This window comes from Zootoca vivipara, chromosome 8, assembly GCF_965207765.1.
Source record: "Zootoca vivipara chromosome 8, rZooViv2.hap1.1, whole genome shotgun sequence".
Classification (NCBI taxonomy): Eukaryota; Metazoa; Chordata; class Lepidosauria; order Squamata; family Lacertidae; genus Zootoca; species Zootoca vivipara.
Genome location: NC_142591.1, coordinates 2,602,858 through 2,626,583, shown reverse-complemented (window position 1 = coordinate 2,626,583; position 23,726 = coordinate 2,602,858). Strand labels below are relative to the sequence as shown.

The window sequence follows — 23,726 nt, the reverse complement described above, 5'->3', positions numbered from 1 at the left end:
TTGTTGAGCTTTTGGGGGGAAGAATTCTCTTTTTTGCCCACTCACCCCACTGCCACAGCAAAGAATAAATGGCTGCCTTACGCTCTCAATCTCTGCTGTGCAGCACTGAGCTTCATGCCAAGGAACGGCACCGCAGTGCTGAAAAAGTGTCGAAATGCACAAAGGAGGTTCCCAGTGAGTTCCGACTAAAAAAACTCCCTTGAGTGTCAGACTTTTTAACCAAAAAAAAGAGGTGCCGGTACTGAACATGAAGTTGTTACAGTAAGTGCCACACTTCTTAACAACAAGAACAAAAGAGGTGCCAGTACTGTGTACCCTTGAGTAACCCCTGGGGGGAAAAGCACTGGGTGGCAGTCTACTAAAGGAAATCTTATCTGGGATCACTGCATGTATAACAAGAGAGATCCCAAAGTATAAAGCTAGCTAACACTACAATTTTTTTATCTCCAAATCAGGGATGTCTTGCCGTTCACCTTGAAGTTGCCTCATGCTATTGCAACAGCAGCAACAGAGGCAGATCTTGAACAGGTGGCTCAGCTGGGACTGAGTAAGTATGTCTGTTGATTTAAGTGAATTTTGCTCCACCAAGCAGAGAGTGTTCAAAAGCAAAAGGAGATTCTTTTCAGCAGTCTTCTGTAACATTCAATCAACATGAAGACGGCCAGGTGCTGCATAGGTTTGCAAGCTGGGACTGCTTTGGAGGGACATTGGCAGTGTTCTTGGTTTGAAGTCTGACGACTATGCTGCTCTTTCCTAGCAATAAGAGGACCTCAAGCCAGCATGCAGTCAGTAATAAATTTGTCTTCCCCTGGCCAACCCCACTATCCTTGGCTGATATTCTGAGCTCCTAGCACGCCACTATTTGGTTTGGTTTGTTTCTCATGTGGTGCCTGTCCTTCCTCCAAGGGAGGCTCTCCCTCTCTGTCTCACCTTCCATCTCCCCCATGACTCAAAATTATCATAGAGGGCTCCCTCAAGAAATAGCTCCAGTGAGCCAGTTCCACAGACTTATTTTTATGTTTCATTCCTGTTGAGTTTCTAAACAAACATTGCAATTGGGGAAAGAAATCCCCTTTGGAAAGCAGACTTTTAAAAAGAGGGTGATACAAGAGAGAAAAGTAAGGCAAGAGGAATTGGGGAAATTAGGGAGGATAGGATTATGAGTGATTTATTTAATTTTATTAAGAGATTTCTATGCTGCGCTATACCAGAAATGGTCACAGGATGGTTAACAAAAACAACAACAACAGATAATATAAAAAATAATACATAATAAACAAAATGTTAAAATAGTTCTAATATGTAGCACAATTAAAAGGTAATAAAAATGACGATGCATGAGCCTCTAAAAGGGGTGAGACAAACTCAGTGCGGAGGTCATTCTACAGAAACAAAATGATTATGTTGAAATTTATATGATGTGAAAAATATTTAAACATAAAGAAATATGTTCCATTGATGATTGATAGAGGAGACTTAGCCATGATCATTGGCTGATTAAGGGAAAATTACTTATCTCTGTTTTTAGGTGAAAAGTGGAATTTGTTGTTTGCTGGAAAGCTGAGATTAAATCCCTGCCTTCTACTAACAAGAATTTGGCTATAAAACATGCAGACCAGATCACCCTTAAATGGGAGTAAACACAATTCCATATGTACAGACAGGGTGCGGTTTAGATGATTACATGATATGCCATAGTACTAGTGACACACACAAGTTATAGATGTACTTGCACATGTAGGATGAGGGATGACAAGAGTTTTATAAAATAATCCATGGTTTGGATGAAACAATGAGAGAATTTTTCTCCATCCCTCATAATACTAAAGTTGGTGGGACATGGATGGTCCTAGGTCAGACAGAAATGGAGTTCTCTGTACAATATATACAGTATGATGGATTTTTTGTGGTGATGGCTAAGGGGCTTAGATAAATTCATGGAAAGTAGAACTGTTACCTGCTATTAGCCACTGGATCTAAACAGAATGATTTTGTGTTTCTGGGTGGCATTTGCAAAAGAGCAACATCAGGAGGTTGTTACTGCTTTCACGCCTTGCTTGTGGGTTTCCCCAAAGGCATATAGTTGACTACTATGAGGAAAGGGATAAACTGAACTAGATGTGATATTTATCCTATTCCACAAGATTGTGCTTAATGTCTTTAGCCCTCTGAAAATTGGAGCCATTTTTGAATGCCATAAACTGAAATGTGGGATTCCTTTTGAAACTGCCAGCTCAGCATCCTCTCTGACTGGCAGCCCAAATTATTATATTTCCCAGCTACCTGATGCGGGAGCCTTAACTTGGACATTCTGCCACAGAGCTATTGCCCCTTCCCAAAGAGAGATTATAATTTTCCAAACAGGTTCATATTTATAACTCTGATGCAAATTTTGTATAGGTCCCAGGATTTTCGTTGGACCTGTACTTAAGTAAGTTACAACACCTAGGAATGTGTTCTGTTTATGTAGCTAAGACATGTGGTTTCATTTAGCATAAGTACACTTTTAATGCCTTTTTCATATATCTTGGCTCACTCACATGTGTACCTTCGCAATGCAATTTGAGGATATGATTGGTCCAGGCTGAGGAATTGTTAAGAAAAGAGCCTTCATTCCGTTTCTTTCCAGTTATGTGTGGAGCTCTTTCAAAAGAGTCCATATAAAGGTTCAAAATCCCTCTGGGGCAAGATGGATTTCCAAAGCAACTTTGATGGGAAAGTCGTATGACTTGACTTGTAACAATAAATTTCTTTTGAGATTAGTGTCCAGACTGCAGAATTTATGATTTGGCTCTCTTGCGGGTTCCCCTCCCCACACAGAAAAGGGTAAAATCAGCCCTGTAGTAGGATCTGAATAGAGCTGCAACATTGCAGGGGGACATGACAGTTTAACCCTTCACTTGCTGTGCTATTTTTAGCAATTTGAATGTGCACCTAAGCACACCCCAATATGTTGCTCACCCTGTGAGATATCAACATATCACAGGTGCCAAACAAGTATCCGTATGAAACTGCCAGCTCAGCATCCCCTCTGACTGGCAGCCTGAATTATTATATTTCCCAGCTACCTGATGCTGGAGCCTTAACTTGGCCATTCTGCCACAAAGGCAGACATCTTTGGAAAGAAGTAACTCAGATTAGAAAATGGCATTGAGCTTCCTTCACCAAGGCCACACCTCTTGTCTGATTGGGGGGCTCTTGTGGCTGCTTTTACTTTTGGCGGGGGAAATCTATGGGAGAGCTAATTGCAGATCCTTTAACATCCCACCTCATGTGCTCTTTATGGACAGATAGATCAAAGGAAAGTTTGGGAATTTAACCCATAACATAATTTAAAGCCACAATCTCAATTCTTATTAAGGAAGCAAATCAATTGGTGTGATGTCTAAACTGACAAACCATAGGCACAGCTGTTTTTCTTCTTCTTCATGCCCCTGCACCTAGATCCTGCCCTGCTTGGCAGAGTGAAAATGAAAACAGACATGCAGCTCTAAGCCAGGGGCTGCCTGCTCATTTGGAGTGATGTCTGAATTAATCCACCAAGAGAGGAGAAAGTCTGTTTAGAAGGCTGCTTCTTAGTAGTGCTGCCATCATTGGTATAAGCGAGGATAACCTGCCATGTTATATTCAAGCCCAAGCATTTAGTGAGGGGAGGGGGTGGTTTCTGGGAATGATACATACTTCCTTCAGAACCCCCCTCCCCACATATACTTTAAGAAACTTAGTTTTTGGAAACATAGGCAGGTCTGCCATGAGGTAAAGTCAGGTGGTGAACTTTGGCAGCAGATTTGGGTCAAAGACGTAAACAGGCAAGTCTGACTAAGGGACTAGCAGAAAGTTATTCTGCAGAAACTCTGGTCTAGTGAACTGAGGCTTGCACAAGAGAGCTGCCAGGTCATCTGTGTTGTGTGTGCACACGTGTGTTGCAGAGGGGGTTTGGATTTCTCACCTCAGTGCCCAAAATGTCTTGGGTTTGCCCTTTACGGAAAGTCAAAGAACTATTTGCTTGAGCACAGATGTTGTTGAGCAGAGTGTTCTGATCTCATGCTATATAATATTGCCATTCTTACACTAACCAAATAATTACTTTCAGATTTTTGGAGTTCTCCAGCTAACAACAGCCTGCAAAATCCTTCACTCCTCCAGAAGCCTCTGCCTTCAGACAGCATATATAAAGGCTCCCAGCAGCTCTGCCTCATAAATGGAGTTCATTCTATAAGAACCAGAACGCCTTCGGAGCTGGAATGCAGCCAGACCAATGGAGCCTTGTGTTTTATTAATCCTCTCTTCTTGAAAGTGCATAGCCAGGATGTCAGTGGAAATTTGAAAAGGCAGTGCCCAAGAACTCAAGATGTAAGCTGCCCAGAGAGGGCTCGTTCCCCTCCACCTAGGCCACCCCCACCTTCTATTCATAGCCTTGTTGCAAGCCCTCAGCTATCCAGGAATATAAACCAGGCAAGTCTGCTGGAAACTGCCGACCACAACAAACACTGGAACTTGGATTTGCTGCAGAAGACGCCTGCTCCTGTCCCACCTCCTCGCCTGAAGAAGAAGGCGCTCTCTTTAGAAGCAGAGAGCAGTGCAAAAAGCTCGGCTGTAATTAGACCGAGCCATAACTCAGTGCATGGCTCAGAAGCTGCTCACATTCCAGGTGGAGCCCCGCCTCAGCAGAACTTTGCAGAGAGCAAAAAGAGCTTAGCTGCACACTCTGAGTCACAAGTACAGTGGAATGGAGGCAGGCAGAGACTAAGCAACATGAGCCTCTCCACATCCTCCTCTGACTCGCTTGACTTTGATCGGAGCATGCCGCTCTTTCCTTACGATGGGGATACTAACAGCAGCCTGGAAGAATATGAGGGGGAAAGCGACCAGGAGAGCATGGCACCACCCTTGAAGCCTAAAAAAAAGAGGACTAGCTCGTTTGTGCTTCCCAAAATTTTTAAATCCCAGCTGCGAAAAGTGAGCGGAGTTTTCAGCTCCTTCATGACCCCAGAGAAGAGGATGATCAAGAAAATAGCAGAGATGTCTCGAGATAAGCGCACCTATTTTGGGTGCCTGGTTCAGGACTATGTGAGCTTCCTGCAGGAGAACAAGGAGTGCCATGTTTCCAGCACAGATATGCTTCAGACTATTCGGCAGTTTATGACCCAAGTCAAGAGCTACTTGTCTCAGAGCTCTGAACTGGATCCTCCAATTGAGTCCCTGATTCCAGAAGACCAAATAGGTAAGCAAGTGTCTGGTTTGTTTGCCTCTCCTCACCTGTCAAAAGTGAAAACATGCTGTCCTTGTAGTTGCAGTCTTCATATTTGTTGGAAAGGTCCAGGTCTTCTGTTAATGTTCAGAGTTCCAGTTGCTTCTCCTAGTTAAAATCCTGTATACTTCAAAACAAAACAAAGCCTACAGGAGGAAAGTTTGCATGAAACCAGTGCTTTCCCCCCCCCTGGGGGTACTCAAGGGAACCAGGTAGAGGGCCTTCTTGGTAGTGATGCCCCCCCTGTGGAGATGCCCTCCCTTCAGATGTCAAGGAGATAAAGTAATACACAACTTTTAGAACACATCTGAAGGCAGCCCTTTATCGGGAAGTTTTTAATGTTTGATGTTTTATTGTGTTTTTATACATGCTGTAAATCACCCAGAGTGGCTGGGGAAACTCGGCCGGATAGGTGGGGTATAAATAATAAAATTATTGTTGTTGTTGTTATTGTAATTGTTATTATGCAGTACCGGCACCTCCCCCCGCCCCCCCCCCTGGAAGAAAAGCACTGGTTAACACTTACTGTAACCACTTCATGGCGAGTACTGGCACCTTTTCTTCTAGAAGAAACACATGATTTATTCAATACAACACCATCAGTTTTACAAGGTAGCCTAAGTAAAAGTCAGGACCCTGCCCCAAGAGACTTGCAATCTAGACTTGACGGGGGGGGGGGGACAGAGGGAAGAAAAGAGTGTTGCATTTGCACATGCTTTTTCCCCAGAAAGAAATACAATATACTCAAAGCTGACGTTTGATCCTAAAGGATTAAGACTGCAGTCCTGTGCACACTTACCTGGAAGCAAGCCCCACTGAACACTGTAGGATTTATCTCCAAGTGAACATAGAATTGTGGTGCACAGTTGCAACCCTATGTGTGTGTAAACATGTGTGAGATTAGGTTGCATGGCTTGTGGCAGCTACATTTTAATATACAGTATTACAGTCACTTATAATCAAGCATCTTCTAAACAAAGACATTTAATATCTTTCCATTTTCCATGTAGTATCTTATGTTCTTGCTTTTGTACTGCAGGACAGCAACACATTATTATTATTATTATTATTATTATTATTATTATTTTATTTAAAATATTCCTTCACCACCACCACCACAATTTACTTACTGTATACACTGGCCGTCCAACTGTTTTTCTATTTATTTATTTTCAGCAGTGCACAGAAATCAACAAGTCAGTAAAAGCAGCAGAACAATAAACAATTAAGATCTTCTAGAAAGACTTAAAGCAGAAGCAGAGGACAATTTAAACAATACCATAAAATTTCATAGCGTAAACTATTTATTCACCAAAGCCTTTAATGGTTTTAATTTTGTCTACTAAATGGTAAAAGGGGTCGGGCCTCTTTTACTTGTGGAGGAATGGTATTCTGCAAACTGGGTGCCATCACTGAAAAAAAGGATCTCCCCCCACTTTCTACTTGTCAGGGGCACCTGGAGCTCAGTTCCAGAATTTCAACTGGACAATTTCTTAAGTTAATGCAAGTCTAAGATTCATATGAAAGAAAGAAAGAAGAGGGTTTCCTCAGATCTTGTTTGCTCTGTGTTGCATATATAAGCATTTTAGAAAGACAGAGGGGATGTGATATGAAAATGCAGGTTAGTTCCTTAAGATACTGTTTCTGCCCGTCTTTATGTGCCTTCGGTGTTATAGGTATTTAAACAACAAAAACAACAACATTGAAAGCTATTTTCCTAGTGTACCTCCCTCAGGCAAAATACTTTCCATGTTAGCTCATTTCATTGAACTGCTTTCCTCCCCATTGACTTGGTGTTCTCATATGTTGTTGGGTATCCAGCATAGGAATTTGTATTCAGTGCTAGCTGATAACCATTCCCAAAAAAGTAGTTAAGTGTTTTTGTACTGAAACTTTGGCATGCCGTGAATCGAGTAGCTATTTCCATAAGTATGACTCATTGTAGATCCAGTGTAAAGGGGATATGTTGCCAATGAAACAACATCCTGTGATTATTTTTTCTCCCGAAACTCAAGATAGTCTAGTAGTGCAGGCATCCCCAAACTTCGGCCCTCCAGATTTTTTGGCCTACAACTCCCATGATCCCTAGCTAATAGGACCAGTGGTGAGGGATGATGGGAATTGTAGTCCAAAAATCTGGAGGGTCGAAGTTTGGGGATGCCTGGTCTAGTGGCTTTATATGATACTATACTGTGTATCAAAGATTTTGCAGTGCTCTAAAACTTTTAACCTTGCTTTTTAGCTGCACACTTTTTTTACAATTCACAAAGAAATATCAGTTTTTTCTTGTGGTTTGTTTGGACTTTTGCTGCTTCCCACAAGGGTGTTGTTTAAACTATGTTGACTTTGGTGGATTGTTAAAATGACAACTTTTTCATATGCTAATGACCATGTATGTGGAGGAGCATTTTGTTTTAGCTTGGGTGAGTTTAGTTGAGCAACTGATGGCCTGTGAGCAATCTCTCATTATGCAGAGTGGCATGTTTTGGAGCAGTTTTGCTGCCTTCACCAGTCTTCAGATTTGCAAGTAACCGCAAAGGAGCAGATGCATCAGATCTTGCTGATTTAAGCACAGAGCTTATGTGGCAGATGGATTGAGTCATTCCAAACAGACAATAGAACAAACACCAGGCTAATCCATTTTCTCCTCAATTTATTTCACCATTTCAATCTTAACTTGGGCACAAAAATAAAGTCAAAGCTAGAAAAAACAATTGCATGCATTTATTTACAGGTTAAACTGTGGTATTTCATTTTCTTATTTGTTCCAACTTTGCTTCTGTTGTTGTGATGCCTTCAGCACTAAGCTTGCTTCAAATAACCTCAAGATACCTGTTCCCTAGTGTGAGGGACAGGGGATATCGCGAAGTCCCTCCCCTCCTGAGTTCAAGCCCGTCCCCGAGCAAAGGGGAAAGCAGGGAGAGTTCCGATTCCAGTGGGGAAGCAGGAAGTCGTGTCCGAGGCTCAGGCAAGGTAGTGGAGCCAGGGTCCCAGGTGGGACAGGAAGGGGCAAGCAAGGGGGGAAGACCCATCCCCCCAACTCCAGAATTACGCAGGAAGAGGAGGGGCAAGAGGATGGGTCTGCCAAAGCTTTTGTGTTGGAGAAAGACGCGCCAAAAGCCATTAGGAGGTTCTGAAACCGACTGACCACATCACTCCGTGTAAATAGCAATGACTTGAGCACTGTAAATACGCAGCACCAATAAAAGAATAAAATGCAGAGCTGCGTGGCGTCGTTACTCTGAAGTAGTCCACTCCGGCCACCGTGACAGCAACCTCCTAATCATTTTTGGGCTACTTTGGAGTTGCCGGGATGAGCGTGTCAGAGGCGGAGAAGTGGCGGCAGATCGCTGAGCAAGCCCAGCTAGAACTGCAGCAGCTGTCGCTGCAGGCGCAGGGAGAATTGAAGGCAGCTAAAGAGGAGACTAAGAAGGTCCAGGACGACCGGCTACAACTTGCGGAACAGGTGAGAGAGCTTCAGGAAAAAGAGCAGCAATTAAGGGCGGTGGCGGTAGACCTCCAAAACAAGCTGGATGCAGAGAAAAACAAGGCGGGAGGGGCACCCCAAGTCCAAGTGCTGCCAGGAAGGAGAGCTGGGACCCTAGTTAGCAAGTTCAATGGAGACCCGAAGGAATTTCAGGGCTTTGAGACTGAGATTGTGTATGCTCTTGAGCTGCACCACGATGAGTTCCCTGATGATGAGCACAGAGTAGCGTTTATTGTGGAGCACCTTACCGGGGCAGCCAGGGAGTGGCTAAGACCGTTAATTGCAACAAGGAATCCTTGCATGAAGAATGTCAAACTATTTCTAGAAGGTTTGAAAACGATGTATTCGTCCGATAGTCATATGGACCAGACTAAGGAGGAACTTCATAATTTACGCCAAGGAAATATGACAGTTCGCGCGTATTGGGCGAAATTCACCATGCTGGTGCACAGATTGGGGTGGGAACTGGGGTCCCCCCCAATGCAAGCGGCGTTCTACTTGGGGTTGCATGAGGAGGTGAAGGATGAGCTCTCGAGAGGTCCAAAGCCCAGTAATATGGATCAGCTGAGCAAAGCGGCTCTGGCGGTGGGGGTGAGACAGGAATCCCGGTGGAGCGACAAGCAAGCAACGCGCGCAAAGCGGGCTTGGTTCCCACGGTCGCAGGAGAAGCCACTCCCCCAACAGCCCTTTCAAGCCACGCCTGGGGCCAGTCAGGACCAGGAACCCATGCAGATTGATAGCGCGCGCGCGCGGGCTTTTCAAACCCCAGCGGCGCCAAGACGCAAGGAGGGAAGGGGTGGGAATTGCTTTCTCTGCAACTCCCCCCAGCATCTCGTCAGAGACTGCCCACATCGCAGGGAGTGGCAAGGAAAGGCGGGAACGGTTGTGCCCTCCCCCACTGAAGCAGCACCACAGCAGGGAAACGGGAAAGCCTGGCTGCAGGAGACAAGGGGCGGCAGCCAGGCACAGTCAGCAGACAACAGCCCCAGCCCACCCACCCGCACAGAGAGGAGCAGAGCCAGCCCACCCCTCCCAGAGCAGGAGTGGTTCTAGAAGTGACGCTCACGCTTCCAAATGGCTATCCCCTGACAGTCCTCGCCCTAATTGACAGTGGGGCGTCAGCGAACTTCTTCTCGAGAAACTTTGCAGAAGAGCACCAGATCCAGCTTCTGCAGCTGGATTTTCCTCTGCACGTGGCAACCATTGACGGCAGAGAGCTGCTGGGAGGGGCCATCACTCATCAAACCCCCCCCCATGAGAATGACGGTGGGGAGGCACTCAGAGACACTGGCATTCAACGTCACCACCATCTCAGACCCCCCCATCGTCTTGGGCATGAGCTGGCTGGCGCGCCACGACCCCTCCATCAGTTGGCACCAGAGATGCATCACTTTTGGATCGGACTTTTGCCTGGAACATTGCATGCAGCACCAACCAGGGGAGGGGCCTCCGATAGCCACGGTGGCCACCATGCACGTCAAAGGGGGTGAGGCGATACCCAAGCCGTACTGGGACCTGCAGGAGGTCTTCAGCGAAGCGGAGTCCGACCACCTACCCCCGCACAGGCCTTTTGACTGCCAGATCAACCTGGTGCCAGGGGCAACTATACCCCCAGCCAAGCTGTACGCCATGTCAGACCAGGAACTGGAGGATCTGCGCGCTTTCATCGACAAGAACCTCAAGCGGGGGTTCATCAGAGAAAGCAAGGCAGCAGGGGGCAGCCCAGTCTTCTGGGTGGACAAGAAAGACACGCAACAGCGCCGTCTTGTGGTGGATTTTAGACGGCTGAATTCGGTGACAGAGCCAGTGGCTTTCCCCATGCCCAGAGTGGATGATCTCCTGACAGCGGCACGCAGGGGTAAGATTTTCACCAAGCTAGACCTGAGGGGGGCGTACAACTTAATCAGGATCCGGGAAGGCGATGAATGGAAAACCACGATGTTCACGCCTCTGGGCTCTTTTGAATATCTGGTGATGCCCTTCGGTTTGCAAGGGGGCTCAGCATGCTTCCAGGCCTTCATGCACCACGTCCTGGGGTCCCTCCTCTTCAGGAAATGCTTGGTCTTTCTGGATGACATCCTTATTTATTCCAACGACCCAGTGCAGCACGTGAAGGACGTCAGGGAGGTGTTACAGCGCCTGAAGGAGAACCACCTGTATGTGAAGCTGGAGAAGTGCAAGTTTCACACCAAGGAGGTGGACTTCCTGGGCTACAAGCTGTCAGACAAGGGGCTAGCGATGGACAAGGACAAGGTGCAGGCCATCCTGGACTGGCACAGCCCCAGGACGCGCAAAGATGCCCAACGCCTACTAGGCTTCGCCAACTTCTACAGGAAGTTCATCAAGAACTTCTCTCGAGTTACGGCTCCCATCACTGACTGCCTGAGAGGCAAGCAGAAGTTCCGGTGGACACCAGAGGCGCAAGCAGCGTTCGAAAGCCTCAAGAGGGTGTTCGCCTCAGACCAGAACCTGTTCCACGTGGTTCAGGACGCGCCCCTACGCATTGAGACAGATGCCTCTGATAAAGCTGTGGGCGCCATTTTGTTGCAACTGGACGCCAACAGAGAGTGGAGACCCTGTGCCTTCTTCTCCAGGAAGCTGACCCAGCCAGAGCGGAACTACACAGTTTTTGATCGGGAACTTCTGGCGATCCACGCGGCGTTCCAGCACTGGAGACACTTCCTGGTGGGCGCCAAGCACCCCATCCAGGTGTGCACAGACCACAAGAACCTGGAGTTCTGGAGAACTGCCAGGGTGCTCAACCAGCGGCAGATACGGTGGGCAGAGTTCTTCTCGAACTTCAACTTCTCCATACACTACATCCCGGGAGAGCAGAACGTCAGGGCGGATGCCCTCTCCCGCAAGCCAGAGTACATGGAGGAGGAGGAGCCACCAGCCCCAAGGCACATTTTCCCCCCGTCGGCATGGTCCTGCGGAGCAGCAGTGGTGAGCGAGGCAGAACTCACAGCACTGACGGCAGCGGATGAATTTGCCAACCGCATCTTCAGAGAACTGAGAGGGGGGAGGGAGCAGGCAAAAGACTTTGCAGAACGCAGAGGGCTGCTTTTCTACAAGGGTGCACTGTACCTGCCCACCACCCAGCTCAGACGTACGGTCCTCAAACAGATGCACGACAACCCAACGGCGGGGCATTTTGGAAGGGACAAGACCACTCACCTAGTCATGAGACACTTCTGGTGGCCAGGGGTGAGGGAAGATGTTCGAGACTATGTACGGGGCTGTGAAACCTGCCAGCGGGCAAAGGTGGTCAGAGCAGCGCCACCAGGGTTGCTGGAGCCCTTAGCCACGCCACACAGGCCGTGGGAAGTGGTGTCCATGGACTTCATCACAGATCTGCCTTCTTCCCGGGGTAAGACCGCAGTGTTGGTGGTGGTGGACCTCATGTCCAAAATGTGCCACTTTATACCGTGTGCCAGGGCAGTCTCTGCAGAAGAGACAGCCAAACTGTTTGTTGATCACGTTTTCAGACTGCATGGATTACCTTTAAGGGTTATTTCGGATCGTGGCCGCCAATTTGTTTCCAGGTTCTGGCGGCGGCTCATGAACCTCCTGCAGGTGGAGGTCAGCTTGTCGACGGCTAGACACCCGCAGACCAACGGACAAGCGGAGAGGGTCAACGCCATTCTGCAGCAGTACCTGAGATGCTACGTCAGCCAGAGGCAAACGGACTGGGTGGATCGCCTGCCACTAGCAGAATTTGCCTACAACAATGCAGTGCACGTCTCCACAGGGGTGTCGCCCTTTAAGGCCAATTACGGGCGCGACCTCAGATCTTTCCCAGAGAGGGAGGGGGAGGAGGAGGAGGAGGGCCCACAGGCTGAGGATTGGGCAGAGGAACTGGAGACGGTGCACCAGCAGCTCAGAGAACACTTGGAGAGGGCCAAGGAAGCGTACAAAAAGGGGGCAGATCGCCACAGGCGACTAGGGGAGGTCATCAGGGTGGGGGACAAGGTGTGGTTGTCCTCGGAGGGCCTTCCCACCAGAGGGAGGTGCAAAAAGCTGGCACCCAAAAGGCTGGGCCCCTTCACGGTCACGCAACAGGTCAACCCGGTGGCATACAGGCTGGCACTGCCAGAGGACATGAGGGTGCATCCAGTGTTTCATAGATCGCTGCTGTCGCCGTACAGGGAAAGCAGCAGGCTCCGAGACAGCGAACAAACCCCCGAGGGAGGGGGGGAGAGGGAAGGCAGGGAGCAACTCAATGAGGCCACGGCCATCCTGGATTCAAGGTGGGGGGTGGGGGGACTGGAGTACCTCATGGCATGGGAGGATGCTCCACCGTCCCAGAATGAATGGGTCCCAGCCACGCAGATACAGGAGGAATTCTTGGTGGAAGAATTTCAAGCCCTCTTTCCCCACAGACCCAAGCCCTGGCACATGGAAAGGGAGGGGGAGGAGGAGGAGGCACGGGAGAGCAGCTCACCATGGCGCTGGGAAGCGGAGTTTGAGGAACCAGAGGATGAGGTATGGGTGTCACCGAGATCCACCCAGTCAGAGGAAGGAGCAGATTGGCAGAACGTTTTTACCCCCACCAGCTCTGACGCCACAGACTTTTTGGGATTCCCGTCCTCCCAGGCGGAAGGGGGGGGCTTGCAGGACTGGGGGGAGGTGTTCACACCAACGGGCTCGGAGAGCACTGAGTTCTTAGGCTTCCAGTCGTCACCGACACATGGGGGGGGCCTGGGGAGGGGTGAAGGAGAGCTTGGGAGGGGGGTGGATGTGAGGGACAGGGGATATCGCGAAGTCCCTCCCCTCCTGAGTTCAAGCCCGTCCCCGAGCAAAGGGGAAAGCAGGGAGAGTTCCGATTCCAGTGGGGAAGCAGGAAGTCGTGTCCGAGGCTCAGGCAAGGTAGTGGAGCCAGGGTCCCAGGTGGGACAGGAAGGGGCAAGCAAGGGGGGAAGACCCATCCCCCCAACTCCAGAATTACGCAGGAAGAGGAGGGGCAAGAGGATGGGTCTGCCAAAGCTTTTGTGTTGGAGAAAGACGCGCCAAAAGCCATTAGGAGGTTCTGAAACCGACTGACCACATCACTCCGTGTAAATAGCAATGACTTGAGCACTGTAAATACGCAGCACCAATAAAAGAATAAAATGCAGAGCTGCGTGGCGTCGTTACTCTGAAGTAGTCCACTCCGGCCACCGTGACACCTAGTAATGTAGGAAAAGATTTTAGGGTGAGACAAAATCTAAAGGTTTTAACTAGAGGTCTGTTGTTTGATGTTTGGACAAAGAACGAGGAGCCTAATAGTAGTAATACTTTAATACTTAACATAGCTTGTTTTTTTTAGTGTACCATCTATTTCACATAAACTTTAGTTTAGCATCCAGTCCCAGGTGTCCCTGTGAAGCCCACAAACTGGACTCGAAAGCGGCCAGCCACTCTTGCCATTTACTATCTAAAGCAGTTGCTGTACGCATACTGAACTTGGGAACATCATGCAACATCATAGCCCTTGATAGGCCCATCAGTTTGTCTGATGTCAAGCCACATGAACCAGTTGCCATTATGGAGCAGCAAATTCCTTTAAAATTACTTATGAAAAATTACTTATGAAGAATGCAAATAAGTCTTTACTGATCGATAAATTTCTTTGGGACCTCTCTTCCCAAATCCCTATGTTACTGTATATTGTAGGAGGGATGGGTAGGTGGGAATTCTCAGCCTTACAACAGTTGAGTAAGGTATGTTTTCTGAGGTTATGGAGGCAATTCATTTGAGGCATTCTGAGCACTCTTGAACAGGGGTGGTGAACCTGTGGCCCTTTAGATGTTGTTGAACTTCAACACAGGCTAGTGAGTGTGGCTAATAGTCAGGTCCTCCATGCTCGAAAAGGTCTTTTTAAACAGGTTGCTCTTACCCTCATATCTTCAGATCTAGAATTGCAGGGTTCATAGCCAACTTGAGATGTCCCTGCTCTAAGCTGCTATAGTGCACCAGTCATTTTTCCACACAATATCTGGAGAGCCAGAAGTTTTTGCATAATCCCACTGTGGTGTGGTTATGGATCAAATGTGAATTTCACTCCTCCTTTTTGACACTTCCCACTAGCTACTCCAGCTTGCACTGCTCCTGTGCCTAATCCACACACAAATGGTGGGAATTGCAGTGGAAGCCTGCTTTCAGCCTGGAATAAAACTTTTCAGGGAATGCAAGGAGCTAATGTGAGAATGTTAATGCTGGTGTTGGAGGCCTATTTTGTGCAGATATGGCTGGTGATTTTGGCCATGCTGCTTTTGTTGATAGTGTGAATTGTTTCTTTGCCTTCTTCTGTGCCAAGTAAAGTAAGTGTATAATAATAATAATAATAATAATAATAATAATAATAATAATAATAATAAATTTTTATTTATACCCCGCCCTCCCCAGTCAAAAACCGGGCTCAGGGCGGCTGACACCAACAGAACCACAATAAAACATAAAAACAATTAATTAAAATACAGATTAAAATACAGTATTAAAATTTAAAGTGCAGCCTCATTTCAAGTAGGCCATAAGTGGCTGACACCAACAGAACCACAATAAAACATAAAAACAATTAGTTAAAATACAGATTAAAATACAGTATTAAAATTTAAAGTGCAGCCTCATTTCAAGTAGGCCATAAATCCAAGCCATGAGGGAGGAAAACACAGGTGTCAGGCTGAGTCTAACCCAAAGGCCAGGCGGAACAGCTCTGTCTTGCAGGCCCTGCGGAAAGATGACAAATCTCGCAGGGCCCTGGTCTCCTGGGAAAGAGCGTTCCACCAGGTTGGGGCCAGTACTGAAAAGGCCCTGGCTCTAGTAGAGGCCAATCTAGCCATCTTATGACTCGGGATCTCCAGAATATTATTGTTTGTGGACCTTAAGGTCCTCCGCGGGGCATACCAGGAGAGGCGGTCCCGTAGGTCCCGTATGATGACATATTGTCATATTGTCTTTCAACAAAGTTTGGTTGAAAACTTTTCTTTATTCCAGAGCCTTCCCGAATTAGGCCATTTTATTCCTGCAACTTTTAATTATCATTAGTTTCCTTTTTAAAACAATGTTTTATGGGTTTGTTTTTATTCTAGTTTTTGTACACCGTTTGTTCAGGTATTTTTTGAATGTAGAGTAGTTTACAGTATACATTTGGAAATAAATAAATAAAACAAAACAGGATAATCATTCCTGGATTCTTCAAATGTTAACAAACTAGTGTATTTGAAATTTAGGTGCCTGACAGAGTACCAGTTTAAATTGCAGAGTAGAAAAGTAGGTCAGCTTAAATTAAATGAATTTTTCAAGCAGAAATGGAGTTTCATATTGTATTATTTTACTGCAAATTGTTTTAGTAATATAGTTCTTTAAGATATAACCATTGCTTTTAAAATGATGTTTTAACTGTCTAAAAACACTTCAGTCAGTTGACAGCCCTTTCTTCACATATATACAGTTACCAAGAATCACTCCAGGAGACACAAACATTACCTCAGAGCTGGCCTTGAGATGAGCCAGATAGTTTGATTTCCAAAGTCCAAAAACTGTGTTTCAGCCTTTTATAATATTTTCAACAGTGCCATGTCTAGAGATGTAGCTTTTGCCTCTTTCTGATGGTGCAAATCCATCAGGGAAATAAATAAATACTTTGGGTTGTCTGCAGCACTGCAACAGACAACCCAAATTTCTAAGTGTGCAACAGAGCTTCCCCTTCATCTCCCCAGCAGGCGCGGCCTGCATCTTCAAAATCTGCTCCAGAGAGCTGGGGGACCCTCCAGAGCAGATTGTGGGGTGGGGAGGTGAGGAAGGAGAAACCTTCCTTTGCAAGTGGAATGCTGCCCATGCAATTATAGATACAACCCCCTTTTTTTATTAAACAAAGGTTGTATATCGCTTAATCAGGAAATTTATAAGCTGATTAAATAAAACAGTATAAAATATTCATAAGAAAATAACAGTGAAATCAAATTTTAAAAGCAAATAGACATGTGAAATATATTGAATATGTATGGAATATAGCTAAACTGAACTATTTTGAAACTAATATACATAACTACATAACTGAGTATTATTATTATTATTATTATTATTTATTGAGTTTATATACCACCCTATACCTGGAGGTCTTAAGGTAAAGGTAAAGGGACCCCTGACCATTAGGTCTAGTCGTGACCGACTCTGGGGTTGCGCGCTCATCTCGCATTATTGGCCGAGGGAGCCGGCGTATAGCTTCCAGGTCATGTGGCCAGCATGACAAAGCCGCTTCTGGCAAACCAGAGCAGCACATGGAAACGCCGTTTACCTTCCCGCTGTAGCGGTTCCTATTTATCTACTTGCATTTTGACGTGCTTTCGAACTGCTAGGTTGGCAGGAGCTGGGACCAAGCAACGGGAGCTCACCCCGTCACAGGGATTTGAACCGCCGACCTTCTGATCAGCAATTATTATTATTATTTATTGAGTTTATATACCACCCTATACCTGGAGGTCTTACTTAAACATAAAAAGTTTTCCTATTTCTCCCCATCATCACACCATAGTCTTTTATGAAATGTTCACCTCATTTGCTTCAAAAATAAGTAACTCAACAGTGGATTTCGGTTAGCTGACCTTTACGGCAAGATGTTGCTGCCTGTCATAGAGAGCTGCTAGCAGAGTGCATTGGCTTAGAGCTGGTCTGATAAAAGATTATGTTGTGAACAGCCCTTTCCTCTGCTTTCAGGCTGTTTGCACATTATTTATTTTTCTACATTTACTATGAGTGACTTGGGAAGGACCATAGTTCAGAGAGACAGCACATATCATGCATATGAATGGCTCTAGGTTCATTTTCCAAGGTAGGGCTGAGAGGGACCTCTGCCTGAAACCCTGTAGAGCCCCTGCAGTAGGGCTGGGCAATATCTGGCTTTCAACATTGTGATATATCAGCAGATGAATATCATGATATACAGTAATGATATATCACGATGTCTGAAATAAGGAGGAAGTGAGGTGAGGAGGAAGAAGCAGCCGAGATACAACTCCCAGTCCTACAGCTAAGCAAGCCCCCATGCTGGCTCAGAGCGGTGGGGTGTGTGTGTCCTTAAACTTCAGCATCAGTTAGCTACTCTAAACCAGGCTTTCTTTGACTGCTTTCAGGCACACGCATGCACACAAGAGAGAGAAGGGAGGAAAGAGCACCTGCTCATTCTACTCAGGGAGACGCAGAAGCTCCAGCTGACTTCCTGCTGTTTTCAAGTATCATTATTTTTGCATAGAGCGCGCGCAAACACAAACACACACGACTCGCAATATATTGCTGGGTCATTTATTTTGAAACGGTTATCCCGATGTTGTCTCGAAACCGGTTTTGGACAATACATCAATATATCACCCAGACATACCTTGCAGCTGTATTATTATTATTATTATTATTATTATTATTATTATTATTATTATTATATAATAAGACCAACACGGCTACCTACCTGTAACCATTATTATTATTATTATTATTCTTCACAAGGAGGAGCAGTCAGATCATATCAGCTCCATCTACTGTCTGAAGCAATGCAGCCAAGTACACATTTATCATCTCAGTGTGAATTTGCTGATGCGCGCACATACATGTGTCACATCTAAAGCTTTGCATGCTTGAAGTTGAGGAGAGGGAGATGTCTTGTAGAATGAGTTGCTTTCCCCACTATTTTCACCCACTTCAGATTTTGCATGTGCAGACCACTTCAGATATCCATTCTGCCCAAACTCTTGCCTGTGGCAGGAATACACTGCTGCCTCCCATCATACTTGCTCAGTGATCCAATAGGTGCACTATGCACGTACTCAGGCAAGCGTGGGGGGTGCAATGCTTTCACTTCCTTTTGGTAACAGCACACCCTGCTCTGTGGGGCCTGGTGACTTGGCAGCAATGCATGTGGGTCCTCAGTGCTGCACAGTGCATGCATCACATTGCATGACAGATAAAAGGGCATGCCCCCTTTTAAAGAAAACAAAACTAGCTGGTTGGCTTTCTAGCAAATAGCAGCTTTGTATGTTGCAGCAGTGATGTCCTTTTGAATTTTTGCACACCAGACAGTTCCTCATGTGGTATTATTGTCAGGTGGGTCCGGCCGTCATAGGTTTTAGGAATCAGCCTTCAGCGGCTGTTGTTTACAGTGTGTGCATCAAGCAGACTCTTGGATAGCTGCTTACCAGAGTGAGTAACAGCTTTCCCCAGTTTGGATCCACCATTGCAGGCATCTTCTCCCACCCCAACAGGTGTCCTATGACTGTTTCCATGCTGGGAACTGACAGTATAACCAAGCAGGGGCGTAGCAAGGGGGGCGATAGGGGCGGTCTGCCCCAGGTTCCACTCGGGGGGGGGGTGACAGTCGGTGCCCCACCCCGCGACTCCCAAGCTGAGCCCCTCCAGCCTCCCGGTAAAAAGCCCGCTCAGCACAGCGCTGGGAGGCTGGAGGCTTGGGAGTCGGGGGGCGCAGGCTGTCATCCCCCTCTAGCTGCAGGGTGGCACCTGCCCGCTGCACCGAGCGAGGCTTTCTACCAGGAAAGCTGTGCATGCGTACAACGTAGAGGGGGATCGCGCCCCCCCCAACGACTTCAAAACAGAGCCTAAACGGAGCGTCCAGCCTCTAGGTAGAAAGCCTGCTGGTGCAATCAGTTCTGTCGCCTTTTTTTTAAAAAAATGATAATTTTGGCATCCCTAAAGTCTGCTGGTATTTCATCTCTTTCCCATATTTTTTCGATGGGTTTGTGAAGTTTTTGTGTAAGTTCAATTCCACCCACTTCAAATATTTCGGCAGCTATACCATCAGGTCCATTGGCTTTGTTGTTTTTCATTTGGTTAATAGCTGTACACAACTCTCCCAGATGTGGAGATACTGCAAGCTCATCTCTAACTTGTTTTTGCGGAATTTGTGAGAGGACCTCAGCAACTACGGAGGAGTTGCGGTTAAGCAGATGTTGGTAATGTTCTTTCCAGCGCAGTGCAATAGCTTCTTTATCTTTTAGAAGTGTGATACCGCCCCAGACAGTAGGAAAAACTTGTCTCCATTGCTCCACTACAACTGAATTATTATTTTTTATTAAATTTGCAAGTTGCAATCCAAAGTGGCTTAGATAACCAAACAAACAAAAAACTCCCACATATACACATTAAAACCAAGGCAGTGTAGAAGGGGGGGGGATACATTAAAACATCCTATCCATTTGGGGGGGGGACCAAGCAGGTCCTTGAGGTGCATTGAGTGGGAAAATCCACTGAGGCAGATGTTGACAATTGAGTGTCAAGAGTGTGTGTAGAATGCTTTAGTATTTTGTTTTGTAAAGCACTGTGATTATGAAGACCCAGCATGGGTGATGCCAGACTGCTGTCAGGAATGCTTTGATGGTGTTTCCTGCTTGGCAGGGGGTTGGACTGGATGGCCCTCGTGGTCTCTTCCAACTCTATGATTCTATGATTCTATGAATCTCATTTCTTTTTTTGATAGAGTTACAAATTTGGTGGATCAATGGACGTAGTGTATTTTTAAAAATAGTTTTTTGATTTCCAGTATATAACAAAAAGAGAGAAAATAATAAAAACAAAATCCCAAAATAAAATATGAATCCTACAACAGATAATTAAATGGTTGGTCTGTGAGCACCAGATGAATCTCTTTTCTTTTCAATAGACTTGCAAGCTCGATTAATCAGATAAGTGCTATCGGTGAAGTGCATCCAGATTTCAGTAAGGTTTTTGACATAGTCCCCTATGATATTCTTGTGAAGAGGTTGGTAAAATGTGGACTAGGTGGATTTGCAGCTGTTTGCCTGATAGAATCCAAAGAGTGCTCACTAATAGATCCTCATCTTCTTGGACAAAAGTGACAAGGTTCTGTCCTGGGCCTGTTATTGTTCAATGTCTATAAATTATTTGGATGAAGGAATCGAGGGGATGCTCAGCAAATTTGCAAATGATACAAAACTGGGAGGGGTAGCCAATGCCACTTGGCATTGACCTTAACATATTGGAGAACTGGGGCCAAATTAACAACATGAATTTCAATAAGGACAGATGTCAGGTTCTGCACCTAGGCAGGAAGAACCAGATGCACAAATGTAAGATGGGGAACATCTGGCTTGCCAGTAGTACATGTGCAAATGATCTAGGGGTCTTAGTAGACCACAAACTTCATAAGAGTCAAGAATGTGATGCAGCTGCAAAATAAGCTAATGCTCTTCTAGGCTGCATCAACAGAAGTATAGGGATTTGGAAGTAATAAAAAGGTAAAGGTAAAGGACCCGTGACAGTTAAGTCCAGTCGTGAACAACTCTGGGGTTGCAGCGCTCATCTCTGGGAAAACCAGAGCAGCACACAGAAACACCATTTACCTTCCCGCCGGAGCGGTACCTATTTATCTACTTGCACTTTGACGTGCTTTCAAACTGCTAGGTTGGCAGGAGCTGGGACCGAACAACAGGAGCTCACCCCGTCATGGGGATTTGAACCGCCAACCTTCCGATCGGCAAGCCCTAGGCTCTGTGGTTTAACCCACAGCACCACGCATGTCCCTCTGGAAGTAATAGTCCTGCTCTATTGTACATTGGCCACATCACACCTGGAGTCCTATGTCCAGTTCTGGGTGACATAAAGAAGGATAATGACAAGCTGGAATGTATGCAGATGAGGTTGGCCAAGATGATGAAGGTTCTGGAATCCAAGCCTTATGAGTAATGGTTGAGGTAGCTGGTTATGTTTAGTCTGGTTAAGAGCAGACTGACAGGAGCTGTGATAGCCATCTTCAAATATCTAAAGGGCTGTCACAAGGAAGATGAAACAAACTGCTCTGGACCTGAATCAATGGATTCTGACTAAACATCAGGAAGAACTTTCTGACAGTAGTTGTCATAGATAATTTGTAATTATGTTGACCAACTTAATTAAAGCTGTCTTAGCCATTTGAAAATGGAAAGAGGAAGTGCTTTGATAGGGTGATCAGTTTCCTTGTGACTTCCGGAATGTCCATCTGCATCCTGTACTGACACAGTCTTTTGCAATCTTTTCAAGCAGCACATTATTTTAATAAAACAAAAAATACTTGGATGATCTGCTACCATTAAAGGGGATACTGTATTATAGACTCACAAAGCTGGGAGGGATTCTGAGGGTCATCTAGTCCAACCTCCTGCAATGCAGGAATCTCAACTAAAGCATCCCTGACAGATGGTCATTCAACCTCTGCTTAAAAACCTCCAAGGAAAGAGAAACCACCATTTCCTAAGCTCTTATTCTTGTCTGCCTTATTAGTTTCTGTCATAACATTGGAGAGAGCTATGTGGTGATTAAAAATACTTTGAGATTGTAAACCCAAGCATACTACTTGAGACTTCCCAGTAAACATAATGTTACGAGTTTGTTGGTGCTGGACACTTCTAAATTCCTGGAACCAGTAAATGTTAGAATTTAATTAAGTATTGGGCTGCTAAGCATTGGACTAGTTCTAAACTAGTCCCGGGATATAAGTGTTAAAAGCTAATTGAGAGAGGCTAGCTTCCACTTGAGGTGTTAGGCCCTGGGTGATGGGCCATTTAAAAAACCCAAAGGATTAAGGGGGCTTTGTTGCGGAGTGGAGAGTTTAAGAGTGATGTGACGGAGAAGAAAGGCAGCAAGCTGAAAAGCTGGAGAGGCTAGCAGCTGTAAGAGAAACAAGACCCATTTGGGGTGTTGATGCTGTGAAACCTTCCATTGGCGGCTCAAGTTGTACATATGTGTAAATAAACCATATATCATAAGGATACCACAGTCTCCTCTATGCCTCATTTCCAGAAAGAAACAGGAACCCTGGGTCAGCGCTTGGAACCCATGGAATCTCACACTGCTCAAAGATGTGGAGGCAGGCAGCAATATTTAGGATCTGTATATATCTCCTTCTGAAGCCAAAGCCAGCTTTGGATAATATTTTAAGATCAGACAGACAGGGGAAGTATCAAATTAAAGTATAGAGAGCATGTACCATATTAGCTCAAATCTAAGCCGCACCCGAATATAAGCCACACCTTTAAAATTGGAGGGGGGGAGGAGAAAAAATACCCGAATATAAGCTACTCCATTCCTTACTGCTCCTGGCTGCATACTGTGGGAATGTTCAGGAAGGCAGGAGAGCAGACATCCCCAAACTTCGGCCCTCCAGATGTTTTGGACTACAATTCCCACCATCCCTGACCACTGGTCCTGTTAGCTAGGGATCTTGGGAGTTGTAGGCCAAAACATCTGGAGGGCCGCAGTCTGGGGATGCCTGCAGGAGAGGATATATTGTTTAATGATATCCTTCCTAACTTGCATTAGCAAGTTCTATATCTTAGCAGAGTTTAAACATTCCCCTTTTAAACGCACAGCGGTTTTCTTGTTGCAGGCTTGTCTGAGCCTCTATGTATAAGATTCCTGGTAAGATCCCTTCTTGTCCCTCTTAAAAAGAATAGACACGACAATCTTATAAAAGTCAACATAAAAGTAATTTACTCACAATCATTCAGTTCACAGTTGGATCCCTGAAGGCAGACAAGGTTACAAAAGTATATATATATAGCAACTATCGCGTAAGTGAGTTACAGTGGTACCTCGGTTGAAGTACACAATTGGTTCCGGAAGTCTGTACTTAACCTGAAGCGTACTTAACCTGAAGCGAACTTTCCCATTGAAAGTAATGGAAAGTGGATTAATCCGTTCCAGACAGGTCCGCAGAGTACTTAAACTGAAAATACTCAAACTGAAGCATACTTAAACCAAGGTATGACTGTAGTCCCAAGTGACTGCCAACAGGAAAAACAAAATGGAGACAAGAGAAAGGAAGGTTAGGTCTCACACACAGACAGGCCTCTAGTCACATGCAGAGGACGTTTGTCACAGCTCAAGAGGAAACAGGAAGTTTTCACCTGGGTAATGTAAAGCATTCCCTAGCACAGACATCCCCGAACTTCGGCCCTTGACCACTGGTCCTGTTAGCTAGGGATCTTGGGAGTTGTAGGCCAAAACATC

The 23,726-nt window shown here is 45.9% G+C and overlaps 1 protein-coding gene across 3 annotated transcripts in view; it reads left to right on the top strand.

The window, feature by feature from the left end:
- RIN2 (Ras and Rab interactor 2) overlaps positions 1-23,726 on the top strand; it is a 74,930-nt gene that overhangs the window by 37,096 nt on the left and 14,108 nt on the right. For all 3 annotated transcript variants that reach the window (XM_035101975.3, XM_035101971.3, XM_088675952.1), the window contains 2 exons: positions 456-547; positions 4,094-5,224. In XM_035101975.3, coding sequence (XP_034957866.3) covers positions 456-547; positions 4,094-5,224 — 1,223 coding nt within the window. The remainder of the gene's footprint in view (positions 1-455; positions 548-4,093; positions 5,225-23,726) is intronic.